This window comes from Lepus europaeus, chromosome 9 (assembly GCF_033115175.1).
Source record: "Lepus europaeus isolate LE1 chromosome 9, mLepTim1.pri, whole genome shotgun sequence".
Lineage (NCBI taxonomy): Eukaryota > Metazoa > Chordata > Mammalia > Lagomorpha > Leporidae > Lepus > Lepus europaeus.
The window spans coordinates 61,663,852-61,685,342 of NC_084835.1; the positions used below are offsets into that span (position 1 = coordinate 61,663,852).

General features: G+C 40.4%; 1 protein-coding gene across 3 annotated transcripts in view; it reads right to left on the reverse strand.

Moving 5' to 3' along the window:
- Positions 1-21,491, reverse strand: part of ARHGAP28 (Rho GTPase activating protein 28) — a 203,331-nt gene that overhangs the window by 58,206 nt on the left and 123,634 nt on the right. For all 3 annotated transcript variants that reach the window (XM_062201379.1, XM_062201380.1, XM_062201381.1), the window contains 2 exons: positions 20,356-20,573; positions 8,346-8,435 (listed from right to left, as the gene is read on the reverse strand). In XM_062201379.1, coding sequence (XP_062057363.1) covers positions 8,346-8,435; positions 20,356-20,573 — 308 coding nt within the window. The remainder of the gene's footprint in view (positions 1-8,345; positions 8,436-20,355; positions 20,574-21,491) is intronic.

Here is a 21,491-nt window from a genome sequence, read left to right on the forward strand (position 1 = left end):
AAGGGACAAATATCATATGTTCTCCCTGATTGGTGACAACCAACTGAGCACTTAAAAGGAAACCTGAAGAAGTAAAATGGACACTATGAGAAACAATGACTTGATCAGTCCTTATTCTGACTGTCAAGGAACAGTTTACTATTTTATTATTTTTAGTATTTTATTTTTCTACTTAATACCATTGGTTGAACTCTTTAATGCACAATTATTCTTAGAAGTTTAAATCCAACTGAAAATTGATCCCTGTTAAAAATAAAAGTGGGAGGGTCGGCACCATGGCTCATTTGGCTAATCCTCTGCTTATAGCGCCAGCACCCGGGGTTCTAGTCCCTGTTGGGGCACTGGGTACTAGTCCTGGATACTCCTCTTCCAGTCCAGCTCTCTGCTGTGGCCCAGGAGGGCAGTGGAGGATGGCTCAAGTGCTTAGGTCCTTGCACCCGCATGGGAGACTGGGAGGAAGCACCTGGCTCCTGGCTTTGGATCTGTGCAGTGCCGGCTGTAGCGGCCATTAGGGGAGTGAACCAATGGAAGGAAGACCTTTCTCTCTGTCTCTTTCTTACTCTCTATAACTCTCTCTCTGTCTCTCTCTCTCACTGTCTAACTCTGCCTGTCCAAAATAAAAAAAAAAAAAAAAGAGAGTGGGGATAAGAGAAGGAGGAGATATACAGTCTGGGACTTATCCCTAATGATAAAGCTAGAAATGTGCCATGGGACTCCAAACCCCATTAAGTTGGCAGATACCAATGCCATCTTACTATTTAAAGTGATCAGTTTAAGTTCATAATTGATTATAAAGATAGGATAAAGTGTCAAAGGGATCACAGAAATAAGACCAATATCTGCTAATAATAATTGAGAGAATTAAAAAGAAGAGAATGATCCAATATGGGAAGCAGGATTCATAGAATGGCAAATGCCCTAAAGAGTACTCTGGCCTCAGAAGCAGCCCTTAAGGCATTTGGATCCAGCTAAAAAGCCCATGAGAGTTTCTCAGGCATGGAAAGCTAAGGCACTTTGGCAAAAAAAAAAAAAAGAGAAAAGAAAAAAGAAAAAAGAAAAAAAGAAAAAAAAAGATCTCTGTGAGTGAGATCCCAGTGGAAAGAAGGGATCATCAAAGAAAGAGGTAACTTTCTCTGAAGAGAGGACAGAACTTCCACTTTGATTACGGCTTTGTCTAAATAAGGTTGGAGTTTGTGAACTCAAGAGGCTTCCATAGCCTTGGCAGCTCATGACAAGAGCCTCAGGTGATTGCTGACATTATAAATAAGAGTATCAATTGTTAAATCAACAACAGGAGTCCCTTTAATTTCTTTTTCTTGCCTAATGGCTCCTGCTAAAACTTCCAGATCTATACTGAATAGCAGTGTTGAGAGTGGGCATCCCTGTCTGGTACCAATGGAAATGTTTCCAACTTTTCCCCATTCAATAGGATGCTGGCCGTGGGTTTTTATAAATTGCATTGATTGTGTTGAGGAATGTTCCTTCTATACCCAATTTGCTTAAGAGTTTTCATCATGAAAGGGTGTTGTATTTTATCAAATGCTTTCTCTGCAACTACTGAGTTAATTCATATGGTTTTTCCTCTGCAGTTTGTTAATGTGGTGTACCACACTGATTGATTTGCGAACACTGAACCATACCAGGGATAAATCCCACTTGGTATGGGTGGATGATCTTTCTGATGTGTTGTTGCATTCTATTAGCCAGAATTTTATTGAGGATTTTTGCGTCTATGTTCATCAGGGAAATTGGTTTGTAATTCTCTTTCTCTGCTGCATCTCTTTCAGGTTTAGGAATCAAGGTGATGCTGGCTTCGCTGAAAGAATTTTGTAGGATTCCCTCTCTTTCAAATGTTCTGAATAGTTTGAGAAGAATTGGAGTTAGTTCTTCTTTAAATGTCTGATAGAATTCAGCAGTGAATCCATACGGTCCTGAGCTTTTCTTTGTTTGGAGGGCCTTTATTACTGATTCAATTTCTGACTCGGTTATGGGTCTGTTTAGGTTTTCTATGTCTTCATGGTTCGATTTAGGTAGGTTGTATGTGTCCAGGAATCTATCCACTTCTGATGTGTTTCCCTGTTTGGTGGCATACAACTCTTTGTAGTAATTCCTGATGACTCTTTTTATTTCTGTGGGGTATGTTGTTTCATCCCCGTTTCCATCTCTGATTTTATTGATTTGAGTCTTCTCTCTCCTTTTTTCAGTTAGTTGGGCCAATGGTGTTTCAATTTTGTTTAAATTGGGAAGGAAGAAGTCAAACTATCCCTCTTTGCAGATGATATGATTCTTTATTTAGGGGATCCAAAGAACTCTACTAAGAGACTGCTGGAACTCATAGAAGAGTTTGGCAAAGTAGCAGGATATAAAATCAATGCACAAAAATCAACAGCCTTTGTATGCACAGGCAATGCCATGGCTGAGAAAGAACTGCTAAGATCAGTCCCATTCACAATAGCTACAAAAACAATCAAATACCTTGGAATAAACTTAACCAAGGACATTAAAGATCCCTACGATGAAAATTACAAAACCTTACAGAAAGAAATAGAAGAGGATACCAAAAAATGGAGAAATCTTCCATGCTCATGTATTGGAAGAATCAACATCATCAAAATGTCCATTCTCCCAAAAGCAATTTACAGATTCAATGCAATACCAATCAAAATACCAAAGACATTCTTCTCAGATCTGGAAAAAATGATGCTGAAATTCATATGGAGGCACAGGAGACCTCGAATAGCTAAAACAATCTTGTACAACAATAACAAAGCCGGAGGCATCACAATACCAGATTTCAGGACATACTACAGGGCAGTAGTTATCAAAACAGCATGGTACTGGTACAGAAACAGGTGGATAGACCAATGGAACAGAATAGAAATACCAGAAATCAACCCAAACATCTACAGCCAACTCATATTTGATCAAGGATCCAGAACCAATCCCTGGAGTAAGGACAGTCTATTCAATAAATGATGCTGGGAAAACTGGATTTCCACGTGCAGAATCATGAAGCAAGACTCCTACCTTACACCTTATACAAAAATCCATTCAACATGGATTAAGGATCTAAGCCCATGATCCGACACCATCAAATTATTAGAGAACATTAGAGAAACCCTGCAAGATTTAGGCACAGGCAAAGACTTCTTGGAAAAGACCCCAGAAGCACAGGCAGTCAAAGCCAAAATTTACATTTGGGATTGCATCAAATTGAGAAGTTTCTATACTGTGAAAGAAACAGTCAAGAAAGTAAAGAGGCAACCAACAGACTGGGAAAAAATATTTGAAAATTATGCAACTGATAAAGAATTAATAACCAGAATCTACAAAGAGATCAAGAAACTCCACAACAACAAAACAAACAACCCACTTAAGAGATGGGCCAAGGATCTAAATAGACATTTTTCAAAAGAGGAAATCCAAACAGCCAACAGACACATGAAAAAATGTTCAGGATCACTAGCAATCAGGAAAATGCAAATCAAGACCACAATGAGGTTTCACCTCACCCCGGTTAGAATGGCTTACATTTAGAAATTAACTAATAGCAGATGCTGGTGAGGATGTGGGGAGAAAGGGACACTAACCCACTGTCGGTGGGAATGCAAACTGCTAAAGCCACTATGGAAGGCAGTTTAGAGATTTTTCAGAAACCTGAATATAGCCCTATCACATGACCCAGCCATCCCACTCCTTGGAATTTACCCAAAGGAAATTAAATTGGCAAAAAAAAAAAAAAAAAAAAAAAAAAAAGCTATTTGCACCTCAATGTTTATTGCAACTCAATTCACAATAGCTAAGACACGGAATCAACCTAAATGCCCATTACAGAAGACTGGATAAAGAAATTATGGGATATGTATTCTATAGAATACTACACAGCAGTAAAAAGAAATGAAATCCAGTCATTTGCAACAAAATGGAGGAATCTGGAAAACATCATGCTTAGTGAAATAAGCCAGTCCCAAAAGGACAAATATCATATGTTCTCCCTAATATGTGACAACTAACTGAGCTCCTAAAAGGAAACCTGTAGAAGTAAAATGGACTCTATGAGAAACAATGACTTCATCAGCCCTTGTTCTGACTGTAGAGGAACAACTTACTATTTTATTCCTTTTAGTATTTTTTTTTTTTGCTTCTACTTAATACCATTGGTTGAACTCTTTAATTAATGCACAATTATTCTTAGAAGTTTAAATCCAACTGAAAATTGATCCCTGTTAAATCAAGAGTGGGAATAAGAGAGGGAGGAGATGTACAGTTTGGCACATGTTCACTCAGACTTACCCCTAATAGTAGAGCTAGAAACGTGCCAGTGTATTCCAAATCAATCCCATCAATCTGGCATGTACCAATGCTATCTCACTAGTCAAAGTGATCAGTTTTAGTTCATAATTGATTATAAAGATAGGATAAAGTGTCAAAGGGATCACATAAACAAGACTAGTGTCTGCTCATACTAACTGATAGAATTAAAAAGGAGGGAATATCGCTTCTCGGCCTTTTGGCTAAGATCAAGTGTAAAAAGGAAGGAATGATCAACATGGGAAGTGGGATACACAGCAGACTCACAGAATGACAAATGCCCTAAACAGCACTCTGGCCTCAGAATCAGCCCTTAAGGCATTTGGATACAGCTAAAAAGCCCATGAGAGTTTCTCAGGCATGGAAAGCCAAGACACTGTGGTAAAAAAAAAAAAAAAAAATGACCTAAATTAACGATCTCTGTGAGTGAGATCCCGGTGGAAATAAGATGCCAACAAAGAAGGAGGTACCTTTTTCAAAAGGGAAGAGAGAACTTCTACTTTGATTATGGCCTTGTTTAAATAAGGTTGGAGTTTGTGAACTCAAGAGGCTTCCATAGCCTTGGCAGCTCATGACAAGAGCCTCAGGTGATTACTGACATTATAAATAAGAGTGTCAATTGTTAAAATCAACAACGAGAGTCACTGTACACTTGCTCCCATGTAGGATCTCTGTCCTTAATGTGTTGTACTATGCGAATTAATGGTAAAACTACTGCTCAAACAGTACTTTATACTTTGTGTATCTGTGTGGGTACAAACTGTTCAAATCTTTACTTAGTATATACCAAGTTGATCTTCTGTATGTAAAGATAATTGAAAATGAATCTTCATGAAGGGTGGGATGGGAGAGGGAGTGGAAGATGGGATGGTTGCGGATGGGAGGGCGGGTATGGGGGGAAAAGCCATTATAATCCAAAAGTTGTACTTTTGAAATTTATATTTATTAAATAAAAGTTTAAAAATAACAACAGAAGTCACTATGCACTTACTTCCTTGTAGGATCTCTGTCCTTAATGTGTTGTACTATGAGAATTAATGGTAAAACTACTACACAAACAGTACTTTATACTTTGTGTGTCTGTGTGGGTGCGAACTGTTGAAATCTTTACTTCGTATATACTAAGTTGATCTTCTGTATATAAAGATAATTAAAAATGAATCTTAATGAAGAATGGGATGGGAATGGGAGTAGAAGATGGAATGGTTTGTGGGTGGGAGGGCGGGTATGGGGGGGAAGAACCGCTATAACCCAAAAGTTGTAGTTATGAAATTTATATTTATCAAATAAAAGCTTTCTAAAAAATCAGCTAATAAGGACATCAACATGATATATATCTTGTAGGTATGAGGATTAAAACTACATGCTAAGGGATATCACAAAAGGAAAATGTTAGAGGTCCGCACTTGGATTCCCACTGCATTGTTTTGTAGTTATACCATCCTTCACCACCAACTTTTTGCTATGTTAATAAAACAAGCTCTTGTGTAAATCAAGGTTCCTTAGTTTTTCAATATGAAGCAAACACAGATGCAACTGGTGATTTTTAACAGATGGTATGATTGTATTTTGCAGTGAATTATGAATCAATAGAAAGTGTAGCTATTTGATTTTCACTTATGGCATTGGAAGTTAACTAGATGGATTGCTTTGCCTTTTCAATAAACTAACATCTCAACTGAATATTTCATTTATGTTGACTGAACATAAGGAAAATATCTTTCTTCATCCATGTAAGAAGTGATTTGTAGGACAGGTTAGATTGGAATGTAAATCTTTTGTAAATGCCTGGATGTAGCAGCATTTGTGATTTAGAGTCACAGGTCAACCACATGTAATACATGGATACTCCTTTATTAGAAGAAGCTTACTACAAGACACTTGGTTATTAATGAAATTGTACAATTTTACATGGACTCTTTTTTGGTTTATTAAGATAGAGCTGACACACAATTAATCACCCACTTTAGAGTGTAGAATGCATAGAATTTGAGAATTCAGACAAAAATTTAGACCGGTCAAATCATTTTACCAAAGTCAAAAGAATGAACAAAATCAGTAACCTGCAAAGCATCCTCATGTCCCTTGGGAATTTCTCCTTCCTCTCCTAGCCTGCTCCCACGTCTCCAATCACCAATTTTCTTGCTCTCACCTTAGGTGACTCTACGCTTTCTATAATTTTATGTAGGTTGAAGGATTTCTTTGGCTTCTTTCACTTGGCATAATTACTTTTAGATCACTTTGTGATGTACGTATAATCAGTTCATTGGTTTTTTTTGCTGAGTGGTATTGCATTGTGTAGATAGATATATGACCATTTATGAACCTGCAGATGGAAGCCTGAGCTGTTTTCTATAGTTTGAGTCTATTACGAAGAACATTTGTAGATAAGACTCTATATGGATACATATGATTTGTAAGAGGAATGGCTGGGTCTTATGATAAGCATAGTACTAACATTTTAAGAGCTGACAAAATTATTTTTTAAGTGGATATACCACTTCACATTTCCACCAGAAATGTTTAAAAGCTTCAGATCTTGGCATTGCTTGGTATGGTTGGTCTTTTTAATTTCAGTCATTCTACAGGTTTCTAGACATGTTTTATTTGCATTTCCTTAATCATTAACAATACTGATTAGCTTTTCAAGATTTTATTTGCCATCCTTGAATCTTATTGAGTGAAGTATCTGTTCAAAGTTTTTGCCCATTGAAAGATGTGTGAAAGGACTCAATAAAATGTTCACACTGGAAAATGCTGGGTATTTTTTTTTTTGAAAGTGAAATTTGATCTGTTTGAAAAGTAGAAGATTTGTGTGGTTAATTCACAGGAACTAAGGTTTGGAAATAGGTACCAGATTATGGAGAATTTATAATACATAAAGGAGTTTTCAAGTTACTTCTGTAATAAGAAAGACTATTATCTGGGAAAAAATGAGAATTAAGTCAGACGCTCAAGCTTCTCTCTCCTACAGCTTAGCAGAATCAACAAAATATAACTAAAGAAAGAGGAAAAATAATCCTAGCAGCCCTAGTCAAAAAGAGATAGAAGGAATGGGGTTCTTCTCCAAAATTTACCTAACGCGCCATCAAAACAACATCAAAGAAGAAAGCCAATGGAGAACATTCTGGAAATGACTCTGCTATCTCCTCTACATTAGGAAGGAAAATGACTAAAGGTATGAGTAGCCACACCTGGGTTTGTATATGACTGCCCCTTCAAAATAAAAGTTTCCCCTCAAATATCACTTCTGCAGGGAAGACAGAAACTATTTGGATTTTCTATTTTGCTTTTTTTTTTTTTGTGGTTGGGAGGAAGCTAGGAGAAGAGATGTGGAAATGGAAAAACCAAAGGGAAAAGAAATTACATAAACTACACAAAGGGAGAGAAAGACAGTTTAGGATAGGACTGCAATTAGAAACAGATGTGAGAAGAGGCTCTGCGTGTCCCATAATCAAAGCCATCTTGCCCTGTGGTACAGTAATTGAGGTCTGATCACTGTCCTCAAGTTTGGCTGACTGCCCTGCTCTGGAGAAGTGGTGGGTAGAGGCATCTGCTGTGGAAAGGGAAGGGAGAAGAGAGAAAGACAAAGGAATTGGACACTCAGGGTTCCCGTGTTGTCAGGAGCAAGGATCCGTCCTTATGGGGGGACAGCAGAAAACCCAAGCTCCGGCTCCTGCAGGCAGACGTGTGACTTGGTGGGACCGACAGTTTTAAGAGAGTGTGTCAAATTAAAGAAAAAAATTTAAGGACACAATATCTACCAAAACCAGAAACACTCATAATCATTGACTCCTTAGGGTTGAATCTGTTCTGAAAAGATTCAGTTATTTGTTGATTTTCCTATTAAACTTGAACCCATTTACAATTACTGAGTATTTTTTCTTATAAATTGCTCAAAGGCAGATAGGCATGCTGACGGCTGCAGTTTTCCAAACATCTTAATGATGTTGCAATTTTTCCAAGTGCTGGGTGTTTATCTTGAAGAAGTGGCTTCTCTGCCACTCCCACCCAATCCCCCTGCTGTAACTCACCATGGGACCACTTGTGATAACTCCTCGGAGCTCCTTGTCTTCTTCAGTGCCATCCAGCTGTGTAGTATGGTTGTCACAAGAAGCACCTGTCTAATGAAAGAAATGAAAGTCATCTTTTAAAGTTTTAAAAACTTATTTATTGAGGGAGGGAGAGGGGGAGGGGAAGAGAGAGAGAGAGAGAGAGAGAGAGAGAGAGAGACCTCCCATCCATTGGCACATTCTCCAAATACCAGAAATATCTGTGGCTGGGCATTGCCAAAGCCAGAAGCCAGGTCTCCCATGTGGGTAGCAGGAACTCAAATACTTGAATCACTACCACTGCCCCCCAGAGTCTTCATTAGCAGAAACCTGGAGTCAGGAGCAAGAGCTAGGATTTGAACCCAGGTACTCCAATTTGGGACACAGGTGTCTTCACTGGTATCATAATCACTAGTCCAAACATTCACACTTCAAAAGTCATTTTTATCCAGGTGTAGCTTTCAAATATGACTGTGTACTCATTACACAATTATACATATATACCCACGTATGCACAATTCTGTGGAGCTACACGGAGTTAAGGACTACCTGAGCATTGATTATGTCACTTAATAATTTGAACATAGTATATGGAACCTCAAAAATGCTGTGTTATAACGGAATTTATCTGAGGCAGACAATGTTAGCTGCCTGCAAAATTTCACTTTTCTTTGCTATTCTTAGGAATAGCATGATTTTACTCCACGATGCTACCTGTCTACCCAAGTAAGTGTGATCATGTGATGGTTTTGTTCAATGGGAGAAGTGGACTTGTACCCAGTGGGACACCCAGGAGAGCTAATGTGTTCTTGTTAAAGTGAATGGGATCAGCTGGCCGATGCTCTTCCAGGAGCATGGACATAGTGTCTGTGTTGCCCAGGTAGCCTCTGAGGATTAACTATTAGCCTGGTTGCAGAGGACAGCAGAATGCAAAGATGAAAAAGTCAGTGGCTCTGTGCCAGGGCAGCCACACCAGTCATGGACATCTCCCTTGAGCTTGTTGTATAAGAAAAGTCAACCTCTACCTGTCTAAAGGATGCAGCTTTCTGATAAAACCTTGCTACTTTGAAATGAGACTTTCTAACTCTATTCTGCAATGATTTCTAATTCAAAACCAGGAAGAGTCAGTTTAAAAAACTATGAATTGGAAATACATTAAGCAGATTGCCTCATTAATACACAGGACTGAATCAAATATTTCATTCCCATTCACTAAATGTTGGCAAAGCACCATATTTCACTGTGCAGGAAATATATTTGGAGACTAAACTCCTTTCAGCTTCTTTCTTATGGGCCCTGTGCATATGTTGTAAGATATTACAACATTTATAATACATGATGTCCCCCAAATTAAGAGGCAAATATTATTACATTTCACAATTGAGGAAAACTTTTGCAAGTTAAGCATACCGGATATGCATGAAAAAATAAGCTGGTATATAAGACCTTAGAAACTGCTATTTCCATCTTGCTTCTCTGTATTTCTAACTTTCTTCAAAGTATAAATATTATATTAATAATAAAATATACATTATTAAGTGGCAGCAATGCTCAAGAGGCAGTGCAGGAGAACTTCAGGATGGAGGACTGACAGCACGTTACTCCCTCTGCCCCTACCTAATCACTCCATGTCAAGGAGGCACATATTTTGATAAGGAAAGATCCAAAATGGCCCTGGAAACCAAGGTGTTCTAGTAACAGATCAGAAACAGTCATAAATTCCTGGAAAATTAAAAGTAAATATTTTGCTTGATAATTGTGGAAATGTTCTCAGTCTTAGACTAACATAACTCAACACTGTTAGCAAGGGAAGAGCAAATCCTTAAGAAGCAAACACAATACACACACACATACCAAACAAAAAAAGCTCAAAGTAAAAAATTCAAAGGCCATGGCCAAGATAATTTCATGTAAAGTGGTTCCTTAGCAGAGAGGCCAGACAGATCTGCCAATCCCAAGACACCCAACAGCAGTAGGTAGGGACAAACCCAAGACAAGAACTTGAAATGAAGTGAACAGCCTGTTTTGGGAAGATTTCCTGGGTAGCTGCCTGGGCTTGGAACCAAACAGACCTCACTATCAGGCCGTTCTGGACCTCCGTGAAAGACCTGGATAGGAAGGAGAACGCACAGAAAACATCAGCTTTGGATGCAATAAGTCTTTCTCCTCTCCTTTGGCACCGAAGGTGTGTGCTTGAGCTTTAGCTGAAATGTGTTCCCCCTGCTTCAAAAGCACGTGTTAGACACATACTTCCTAATGCGATGGAATTGAGAGGTGACCTATGTAGGAGGTGACTGGGCCATGAAGGCACCATCATCTTGATTGGATTAACACCGCTACCATGGGAATATGAAAGTGGGTTTGTTATCTGGAGAATAAAAGGATGTGTTTAGTCCCTTTGTGTTTATTCATTCTCTCTTTCTCTCTCTCTCTACCTGCACCCCCACACTCCTTCCCCCGTGGGGTGACACAGCACAAAGGCCTTGCCAGCCTTGAGAATTGTAAGAAATGAATCTCTGTTCTTTAGAAATTACTCAGTTGGGGTTATTTTGTTACAGCAGCACACAGTGGGCTGGGCTTGTGTGTGTGTGTGGGTGTGTGTGTGCACTCATGCATGTGTGCCAGGTAGAAGATGTCTAGGCAGAGGAAAGAACAAGACGTGGCTCTCTAAAGTAGAAGTCTCTCCGATATCACACTGAAAGAAGAGAACATCCATAGAAACTCATTGTTGTGTTTTCTCTAGTTTGGAAGAAGGTAAAAGATAGAATGGGAGGATAGGAAGGAAAACGAGAAAGGAAATAAAATAAGCCCAGACTAAAGAGAATCCAGAGGCAGGGGTAGGAGTACGGGTGTGCTGTGGGACCTAAGATACAGCTCAGCATCATGAACTCCTTTGACATCCGGTAAAACTGAGAGGACCATGAATGGCCTAATAGCAAGCTCTCCTCTCCACCGACTCTGCTGCCATGGTTAAGATCCACCAGCCAAGCAATCCCCGTCACTCAGAGGCCCCAAGGAAGTTCTTGCTCATGCCTTAGTAGTGGGTTTCACTTCCCTGCCAGCCTGTGGAATTATTCTAACAAGTCAACCACACACCTTCTTAGGGAACTGGGGACACCTGACTTTGCAGTACAGAGCCTGCAGCCCCAGGTAATTCACTTTGTGCCCCAGTGCACCCAACATGGGGCCCTGTATAGTGTGCAGTGTCTTCTTCCCAAGGCTGTATGTATGCTGGCCAATAAACTGCCATGGACTTCACGTGTTGTGTCTGGTGTTCAACCATCCCTATGACCCTGTGGGAGAGTATCTGTATCAAACAGTAGGTGGAGTCAGGCAGGATAAAAGGCTCAGAGAACTCCACTATTTGGTCACGGCATTTGCACTAGCAGTGAAGGCACTCGCCTCCTACTTTGGAGTATCTGGGTTTGACTCTGAGCTCTGAATCCTGACTCCAGTTTCCTGATAACGCAGACCCTGGGAGGCAGCATTTGATGGCTCTAATAGTTGGGTCCCTCCCACCCACATGGAAGACCTGGATTGAGCTCCTAGCTCCCAGATTTGGCCTCAGGCACTTGGGGAATAAACCAGTAGATGGAGTTCTCTTGTTTGCTCTCTCTGTCTCTCTCAAATAAATGAATAACTTTAATATTCATTAAATTAACTGATTTTTTAAAAAAAATCACAGAAAATGAAAATTAAAAAGAATGCAAGCCCTTATTTGAAAATTCTCGTGTCTACCCTGACTCGCTCCTCCTCTGGCTGTGAGTGAGGCGGCTGCTGCGGTGAGGACAACGGGGAAAACAGGGTCAGTGTCCCGGTTCCAGTGTGGCATACAAATGCTTGGTACAGAAGGAACAGTGGCTGAGGATACCAGAGGGACCTCAGTGTTCTTGGGAGAAATGTAACAAAATTAGCCAACAAAATCACAGGTGAAATCCTTCAAACAGGACTGCTCACAGCCCAACGGACTACCCGCCCTTCTCCAGACATCAATGTGCCCTCCGGCAACTGAGGAGCTACTGGACCACAAACTGGCACAGAATCCTGGAAGGGACCGAGGACCAGCCTGTGTTAGGATGTGAGAGTCAGGGGAGAGGAGAAGAAAATGTATAGAAATGAAACCTCATCATCTCCATCTTGATGAGATTAAGGGAGGCACGGGGTTATCCTAAGACAGTGAAGAATGCCTCTTCCTTTGACAGGAAGGGAAAATAAAATGTGTAAAGCTACACAGAAGGAAACAGCAAAGTGCAATGGAGGAAAGTCTCCACTCCAGCTTGCCTGATGTCATGAGTCCCAGGGGAGGCGAATCTCAGCTGCCCAGACCCTCTATGGGTCCTACAATGGGAATCCCAAGCCTTGTGCCACGTGGTGCGGTGCATGGCACAGGACTCATCTCATAAACAGAGAGCTCTCACTGGCAGGGTTTCTTTGAAACCTGTACCAAAATGGACAACATGGGCTCTGATGCAATATATTTTCTTCCTTGGCTGGATCACACATTTTCCCCACTTATTGACAGAGTGCTGCTTCCCAGAAGTTACCTGTGTTGGAGATAACCCAGCACTGTTTCCCAGAGGATGGGTACATTTAGAAAATAACTGAAATATCAAAATATTTCTTGTGGTGAGAATTAAGTTTATGTTGAAGACCCACTGAGGGCAGCATAAGGTTTTTCCATTGTGAGTTCAACCAGGAGAACACAAGTTGAGCAGACAGCCTCCTCTACATTAGATTTCTGTCTGTGGCCATCACTGCACGTTCTTGTTACTGTTGTTATTGTAGGTCCAGGTAGGGCAGGTAGTTATCTGTGGATTTAGCCATTTACTTATTCATTTCTGAGTTTGAGAGTCTCCCTTTTTCTGCACTGTTTCAAGGTAAGTAGCATTCCCTGCTCCAAGTGTCCCTGACTGCCTCGAAAGTCTTACTTTTCCTAACCTGCTTACACTCAAGGCACCAGCTGACTACTTCTTCTGGGGACTGCTGACATCTCTTCTCCATTAGGGTCCCACACAAAACAGGAGTTGGGATGCAACAAAAAATCACCTGGCTATTGAGAAAAGCGAAAGTGCATTTTTATACAGGAATAGTCTCCCAAATTTAACTGTGATTTTTATCATGTGTTGAGCATAGTATGTGTATGTTTGCACAGATTTGTGGAGAGAACCAAAGCTATGACTGACTGCCTATAAACTAATCATGGCACTGGCCATTTACCAGGCAACACTGAGAACTCACTAAATGTCAATCACTATAACAGACGTTATTCTCTGTGGAAGATAGTGTCTACTGTGTGCTCCAAATCCAGCCTGATGTCTTCCTTAACAGCATCTTGATATTGTTTACAGGAAGTTATATGTCCAACTAAAAATAAAATCAATGTTCCAGGCTCCCTTGCTACTAGGATACTGGAGTTCTGAGCAAGATGACAGATAACTGGAATTTCTACCAAGCCGGCTGTCCAGGAAAGGAAGGTTGGGGAAACTGAGACCACTGGTATAAGTTTTAGGAACATGGATGTGGTACCTGGAGTGGCCAGCCAACTTGTAAGCAAAAAGATGAAGGCTTCATATGAAAGACATAATAACCATACAAAGAATCTGGAGTCATGTTAAGAAAGAGGATCATCTACTATTAGCTTCTTGTGAAAAGAAAAACAATCCCATATTTATATAACTTTTTGATTTCTTGAGTTTTCTGTTATATGCCATCAAATATATTTATAAATAATATAATCACATTTTAAAATCATGCTGTATACAACTGTATTTGTACAATTATGAATAAGTTCCACCTTTAGTTAGTTGCTTATCAATTAAGAAATTACAGATAAATGAAACTGAATATTTTCTACAAACATACTACTAAACGGAATATTTAATTCATGTCTTTGTAGTATGGAAAAATGTATTGGATACCAGGATTCTGCTTGAGATGACTAGGTACACAGGTCACACGTAATGTATACAGAGATTTATTCAGCACTGTTGATTCACTGTACAAGAGCTCAGTCAAAACAAGGGTTAAATATTCTGTTCCTTTACTGTAAGAACTTCATTGAAAAATTAAATATATTGGATATTTAATGCAACCACAAAATATATTTGAGTCCGCAGAAATTGTTATTCTTCACCTTGCCCGTCCATGTCTTCTGTTTCCAGTAAAGATCATGTTCTACTTTCGTAATAAGAAAAAATGCATTTATTTTTTTGAAAGGAACAAATGCTATTGAAAAAAATAAGTACAAGAAAATTGGATCAGGCCAGCAAATGCACATACCACTTTCTCCTTCCTCTGCAAATCACTCAAGGTGTCCAAAGAGATATCTTTTTAAAGGAGTAGATCTAAAAACCACTAAACATTTCCATTAGCAGAACAGAAATTGCTGGAAGCTCCTGGCAGATAAAACGCTGGCAAGAACAGCTTGATAAAGGTAGAAAACCTCATCCTGGAAAAAGGCACACAAGAAAAACGAGCAGAAGATGGATGCTGACCCAGGGCAAGTACATACTTAGGAACGAAAATAAAAAGAGCAGGGAGACATCCACAACTCAGAGGGTGATAACAAAAGTAACAGGAAAAAGAGGCCAGGTAGACCCTTTCAGTCCTCAAACACGGAAGAGCAGGCAGCAGCTAACCCAGTGCTGCCCTAGTGATGTTCAGAGCTGTCGGAGGGAGAGAATGGGGCCATGTACAGAGATGCAAGGTTGAGTGGCACTTCATGCTGGACGTTCAAGGAGGGTATGGGTAGGGGTACAAAAAGGGGGATTCAATTTGCTTGAAAAGGAAGCAAATTATAGTTTTTCAGGTTTCTTTTTTCTTTAGCATTGAAGCCACATTTGTGTGTTTTAAAGTGCTGTGTAACAACTGACACACTTCTCCACACACATGGGTCCGCATCCTATTCCCAGGACAGTTCTTGGGACACAGAAGTGCTACACAATTGCCTACGAAATATACAGTCATGACCTAAATACTATTGTTTTGCTATTAGATTGAATGTTAGATTTCCCAAAAAAGGCTCACGTGTTAAAGGCTTGATCCCAAAAGTATCATGTTAATGGTACTAGGGTGGAACTTCATCTATTTATGGTGTTTAGACATGCGGCCTTGGAGAGATGTTTGGAGTACACTGAGTTGTCAGGGTGGAGGCCCCAGGATGAAGTTCTGGTGGCATTACAAGAGAACAGGACATAGACACAGATACAGACAGAGACATAGATATGGACGCAGGCGCCCTCTCCGGTCATGCAGTGTTCTGTGCTGCAAGAATGCCTACACCAGAGGCTGAACCAATGAGACAAGTCCAGTCCTGGACTAAGGGGACCTGCAGAACCATGAGCCAAACTAAACTTCTCCTTCCTTGATAAGTAGCTTGTCTCAGGTATTTCACAGTAGCACCAAAAATCTGATTAATGCACCCCTAGAATCAAGAAATCAGTGTAGTTCTCCATTTATAAATATAAATCAGTTTATTGACCAACAGCAATGGGAAAGAAAAGCAGTGAGGCTTACAATAAATGAATGGCCCCGAGGGAAAAGAGAGAACTTTAGAGTTTACGGTTTAACTTAGCACCTTCACAGTGCTGCGCCGCTCCGGCAGCCAAGAAACAAGAACAGACTGCTGTAACAACAGGGAATGGGGGAAAAAGAGGGACTTCAGTAAACTAGCAACAGGACTGCTGGATTGTTAATTATTAATGAAAAGCATAAATGCTGATACCACAATGACCAAACTACTGATATAATAAATGGGGTTCATATCCAGGAAGGCAGAACACACACACACATATTCTGAAGGAAAGTCATTTGAGCATGGAATTTTATGTTTATAAAAAGAAGAAAATGACCAATATAGCCTACATATCTGTGTTTAAATGATTACATTTATATCCTTACTAGATAATCATGCTGGGTCAAATTCCTGTGTCTGGGATTAATGCAAAATCTCCTTATGAAATTTATGTTAAGTTTCCATTAAGTGAAATGGAAAATTTGATGCCAAAGAAATATATCCAGAGTAGAAAGGGATAAGAGAGAAATCAGTAAGACAGGGTATCAGAGAAGAACAAGAAGAAAGAAGAGGAGGAGGAGGAAGGAAGAGGAGGATGAAGAAGGGAAAAAGCAGAAGGAGAGGAAGAGGAGGTAGCAGCGGCACACACACACACACAGACCAGGACAGAGACACAGAGCCAGGAAAAGAGCGACGGAGGAATTGGTGTTCATGTGGTCAAATTTCAACAGGAAACTGAAAACATTTCTTTACTTGCAGAAATAGCTGTGAAATTTTTTACAGAAGAAAAATCTGTGAAGATGCCTATTAGGTTTGATATACTGTAAATGCAGCATTTTTAAATAGGAAGTTTATACGTCTTTTTCATCTTTCTGATGAGGAACAATCTAAATTTTTTAAGCAGCCAGGCTTTTATTTCTCTAGGTACCCCATTTCCCAGGGTATTATAGTATCTTTTTTTAACTTTTATTTAATAGATATAAATTTCCAAAGTACAACTTTTGGATTATGGTGGCTTTTCCCCTCCATAACTTCCCTCCCACCCACAACCATCCCATCTCCCACTCCCTCTCCCATCCCATTCTTCATCAAGATGCATTTTCAATGATCTTTATATACAGAAGATCAATTTAGTATATACTATGTAAAGATTTCAACAGTTTGCACCCACACAGACACACAAAGTATAAAGTACTATTTTAGTACTGGTTATACCATTAATTCACACAGTACAACACATTAAGGACAGAGATCCTACATGGGGAGGAAGTGCACAGTGACTCCTGTTGTTGATTTAAAACTGACACTCTTTTTTTTTTTTTTTTTTTAATTTTTGACAGGCAGAGTGGACAGTGAGAGAGAGAGAGACAGAGAGAAAGGTCTTCCTTTTGCCGTTGGTTCACCTTCCAATGGCCGCCGCGGCCGGCGCGCTGCAGCCGGCGCACTGCGCTGATCCGATGGCAGGAGCCAGGTGCTTCTCCTGGTCTCCCATGCGGGTGCAGGGCCCAAGGACTTGGGCCATCCTCCACTGCACTCCCTGGCCACAGCAGAGAGCTGGCCTGGAAGAGGGACAACCGGGACAGAATCCGGCGCCCCGACCAGGACTAGAACACGGTGTGCCGGTGTCGCAAGGTGGAGGATTAGCCTGTTGAGCCACGGCGTCGGCCTAAAACTGACACTCTTATTTATGACGTCAATAATCACCCAAGGCTCTTGTCATGAGTTGCCAAGGCTATGGAAGCCTCTTGAGTTCACAAACTCTGATCTTATTTAGACAAAGCCATAGTCAAAGTGGAAGTTCTCTCCTCCTTTCAGAGAAAGGTACCTCCTTCTTTGATGGCCCATTCTTTCCACTGGGATCTCACTCACTCACAGAGATCTTTCATTTAGGTTTTTTTTTTTTTTTTTTCCCACAGTGTCTTGGCTTTCCATGCCTGAGAAACTCTCATGGGCTTTTTAGCCAGATCTGAATGCCTTAAGGGCTGCTTCTGAGGCCAGAGTGCTGTTTAGGGCATTTGCCATTCTATGAGTCTGTTGTGATTCCCGCTTCCCATGTTGGATCATTCTCTCCTTTTTTAATTCTATCAGTTAGTATTAGCAGACACTAGTCTTGTTTATGTGATCCCTTTGACACTTAACCCTATCATTATGATCAGTTATGAACTGAAACTGATCACTTTGACTAGTGAGATGGCATTGGTTATAGTATCTTTCTAATCCTGGAATATGTGGTCAGTCCTTTGTCTCAGACCACGGCTCTGCCTTAGTTCTCCCTCACTTCACTCCAGTAGTAGGGGTTCCCTAAGAAGATGCACGGAGGGAGAAGGAAGGTGAACAGCAGAGACTCAGGCCGTTCAAATGTGCCACCTAGGCCCTCTCTCTGCGCTTCCTGGAGCTGATGCCCAGTATCTGACTGCATCTGCATCTCTCCGAGAAACAACAGAAGAATTGTTTCTTTTTATACTGAAAGGCTTGATGAATGGGACTGGAATTGTGCTGCAGTGGGTGAAGCCATCACTTCTGACATGAAGCATCCCTTATTGGAACCAGGCCCATCCCCAGCTGTCACAGCCATTGGAGGAGTGAACCACTGGATGGAAGATCTCCCTCTCCCTCTCCCTCTCCCTCTTCCTCTCCCTCCCCATATGCATGCATGTGTGTGTGTGTGTTTCCCTCTTTCTCTCACTCTGCCTTTCAAATAAATAAATAAATCTTAAAAAAAAAGACTCAATGAGTAAGTGTCCATTTTATCTTTCCCTTCTAGGTTTAAAACAAACAAACAAAATTAGAAGAAAGAATTATTAATGTCTTCAATACAAACAAATGTGTTTGAGGAGAGAGAAATGCTTACCCTGATTTGAACTTTACACAGTGCATGTCTGTATTGAAACAGCACCTAACACTCCATAAATATGTACAGTTTCCGTATCAACTGAAAACAAGAATCCTACACAAAAATTCTTTATCTTCTATTTTATGTACTTACTTACTTGAGAGGCAGAGAGAAAGTGAGCATGCACATGTGACAGAGAAACACAGACAGAGAGACAGACAGAGGGAAAGTTCTCATCCACTGGTTCACTGCCTAAGTGCTCACAACAGCCAGGACTTGGCTGGGGTTGGGACAATGCTGGGAACTAGGTACTCAATCCAAGTGTCAGACATAGTGGCAGGACTCAATTACTTGAGCCATCCCAAATGCTCCATGGATCTGCAATGGCAGGAAAAGGGAGCCAGGAGCCAGAGCTAGAAACTGAACTTGGGTACTCAACTGTGGGACACACACATCTTCACTGCGAACGAAGCTAAACACCTACTCCTAGTGTGCCACTTTTATATATTACTAGAAGTTCAAAGTTTTAGGAGACCTGAAATGGGCAGCTGTTAATTTGTTGAGCAATTGGAAGATTCAGAAAACAACAACAAAAAAGAAAAAAAAAAAACCACACACACACACAACCTGCAGACCTGCTCTCTTTTCACATTTTGCTAAAGAGAAGAACAAAAACCTCAGTCCAAAGTAGCTAGAAAGAGAAGTGGAAAAGGAAGCAGGTAGACAAAGTGTTTAGGATCTGCTCAAGCTAATCCTAGAGACAACTGAAAAAACAACCCAGGACATTTAAGCTAGCAGGACAAGCCTTTCTTTGATAGGCATCTTGGCTAGGATACTTGGAGCTGATGTCTTTGACTAAAGTTGTGGGAGTCACCTTTACTCAATCATAGCTACAGAGAAAACCAAAACCATCCAGAAAGGTTTTGACTATGCCAAAAGTTTAAACTCATTACACTTAGCTCAGGGTATAACACATATGGCAGAAGACTCTGGAACTACGTTGTTTAACATTTAAGCTGTGCCTGTTTAGATTCAAATAAAGTAAGACAAAACAAAATTTAAAATCCCATTCCTACATTAGCCACGTTTCAAGTGCTGGTAGCCACAATACGACTGGGGGCTCCAATACTGGACAACAAAGGAATACATTGTTTCCATCACTGCATGAAGTTCTGAAGGATAGTGCTATGCGAGGACGCCACTAGTAGAGATGCAAAGGTGAACTAGAAATATGTGGGCTGTCCTGACAACTGCCCAATGCAATGAATAGACCTCAGAGAAGGAACAACCTGCAGACAACCTAAAGTAACCGAAACTGGAGACTGTCTTCAACTGTGATTTCTACCCAATACCCTTCAAGCTTGATGTCATTCTTGATATTATAAATAAACGGAAGACGAACCTAAATCACCAGTATCAACAAAGAAGGGCAATACCTTTGGTATGGAGGGAGAGATTGTGGTATGGAGGATATAGCATGCTAGCTTATGTCCAGATCTGTACAGTTTTGCAGAGTGTTATCTAGCTTTTATATGAAACCTAGAACGGACCCAGCCGTTTCCAATGCTTCTTCCATCCCAGCCCCCCACCCAACACCCCCAGCAAAAATGAAAGCAAACACCTTTTGAAGCATGTACATTACTTACAGGAGATTCACTGGCTCCAAAGATGTCTCTGACGTCTCTGACAGATTGCTTATTCTTTTTCCTCATGGTCTGAGTATAGGTGTTATATCTCTTTTTCACTGCAGCTGCTTGGGTCCGAGTCAAGGTAGAGAGCAAGGCTTTTCCATCTTCCTCTTCATCGCCTGAGATCAGAGTTGATAAACCCACGTCTTGCAACCACTCTGCTTCAAGTTCACCCTCTGTAAGATAACATCACCAAGGGAAAGTTAGAGTATTTTATGACTGGTTGATATATGTACCTGCAGGTCTGCACAGAACAGACAGTAAGAAATATTAGTAAGTAACTTAAGATTATATTTTGTATATTTTTCTATAGCAATAGGTGGAAAGGAAAAGAATGAATGAAAAGTTTGTATTGTATTTCTTAAATAAGTTTAAGTTTAAAATATTTTCTAGCCAAGTGAAATTGGAAGATTGGAAAAGGTAATTTTCCTTGACAACGGATTAAATAATAATATAAGTAATGGATTATCAATTTCAAAAAATGGTGAAGTATGAGTATTAACTTTAAAACCTTAATAGATAAAAGTGCGGGTTAATGTAACACTAAAGAGTTTTCAATCACTCAAATGCAGGTTGAAATCTCAGTACCACCACTTATTAGCTGAGTGATTTTGGAAAGTACTAAGTATTCTCTCAGCAAAATGGGTGTAGTAAAATCCCGTGATTTTACAGCTGGCGCTATGGCATAGTGGGTAAAAGCTGCTGCCTCCAGCATCAGCATCCCATACAAGCACCAGTTCAAGTCCCGGCTGCTCCATTTCCAATCCAGCGCCCTGCTAAATTAGCACCTGGGAAAGCAGCAGAAGATGGCCCAAGTCCTTGGGCCCCTGCACCCATGTGGGAGACCTGAAAGAAGCTCCTGGCTCCTGGCTTTAGATCAACCCAGCTCTGGCCATTGCAGCCATCTCGGGGGGAAGTGAACCAGCAGATAGAAGATCTCTCTCTCTCTCTCTCACTGTAAGTCTGCCTTTTAAATAAATAAATAAATCTTTAAAAAAATCCTGTGATTTCGTGTTGCCTTTGCATCCATCTTGAGCAAAAGTTTAACTTTGTCACTGCAGGACTCAGTCAACCTTGATACCGTTACCTGTTCT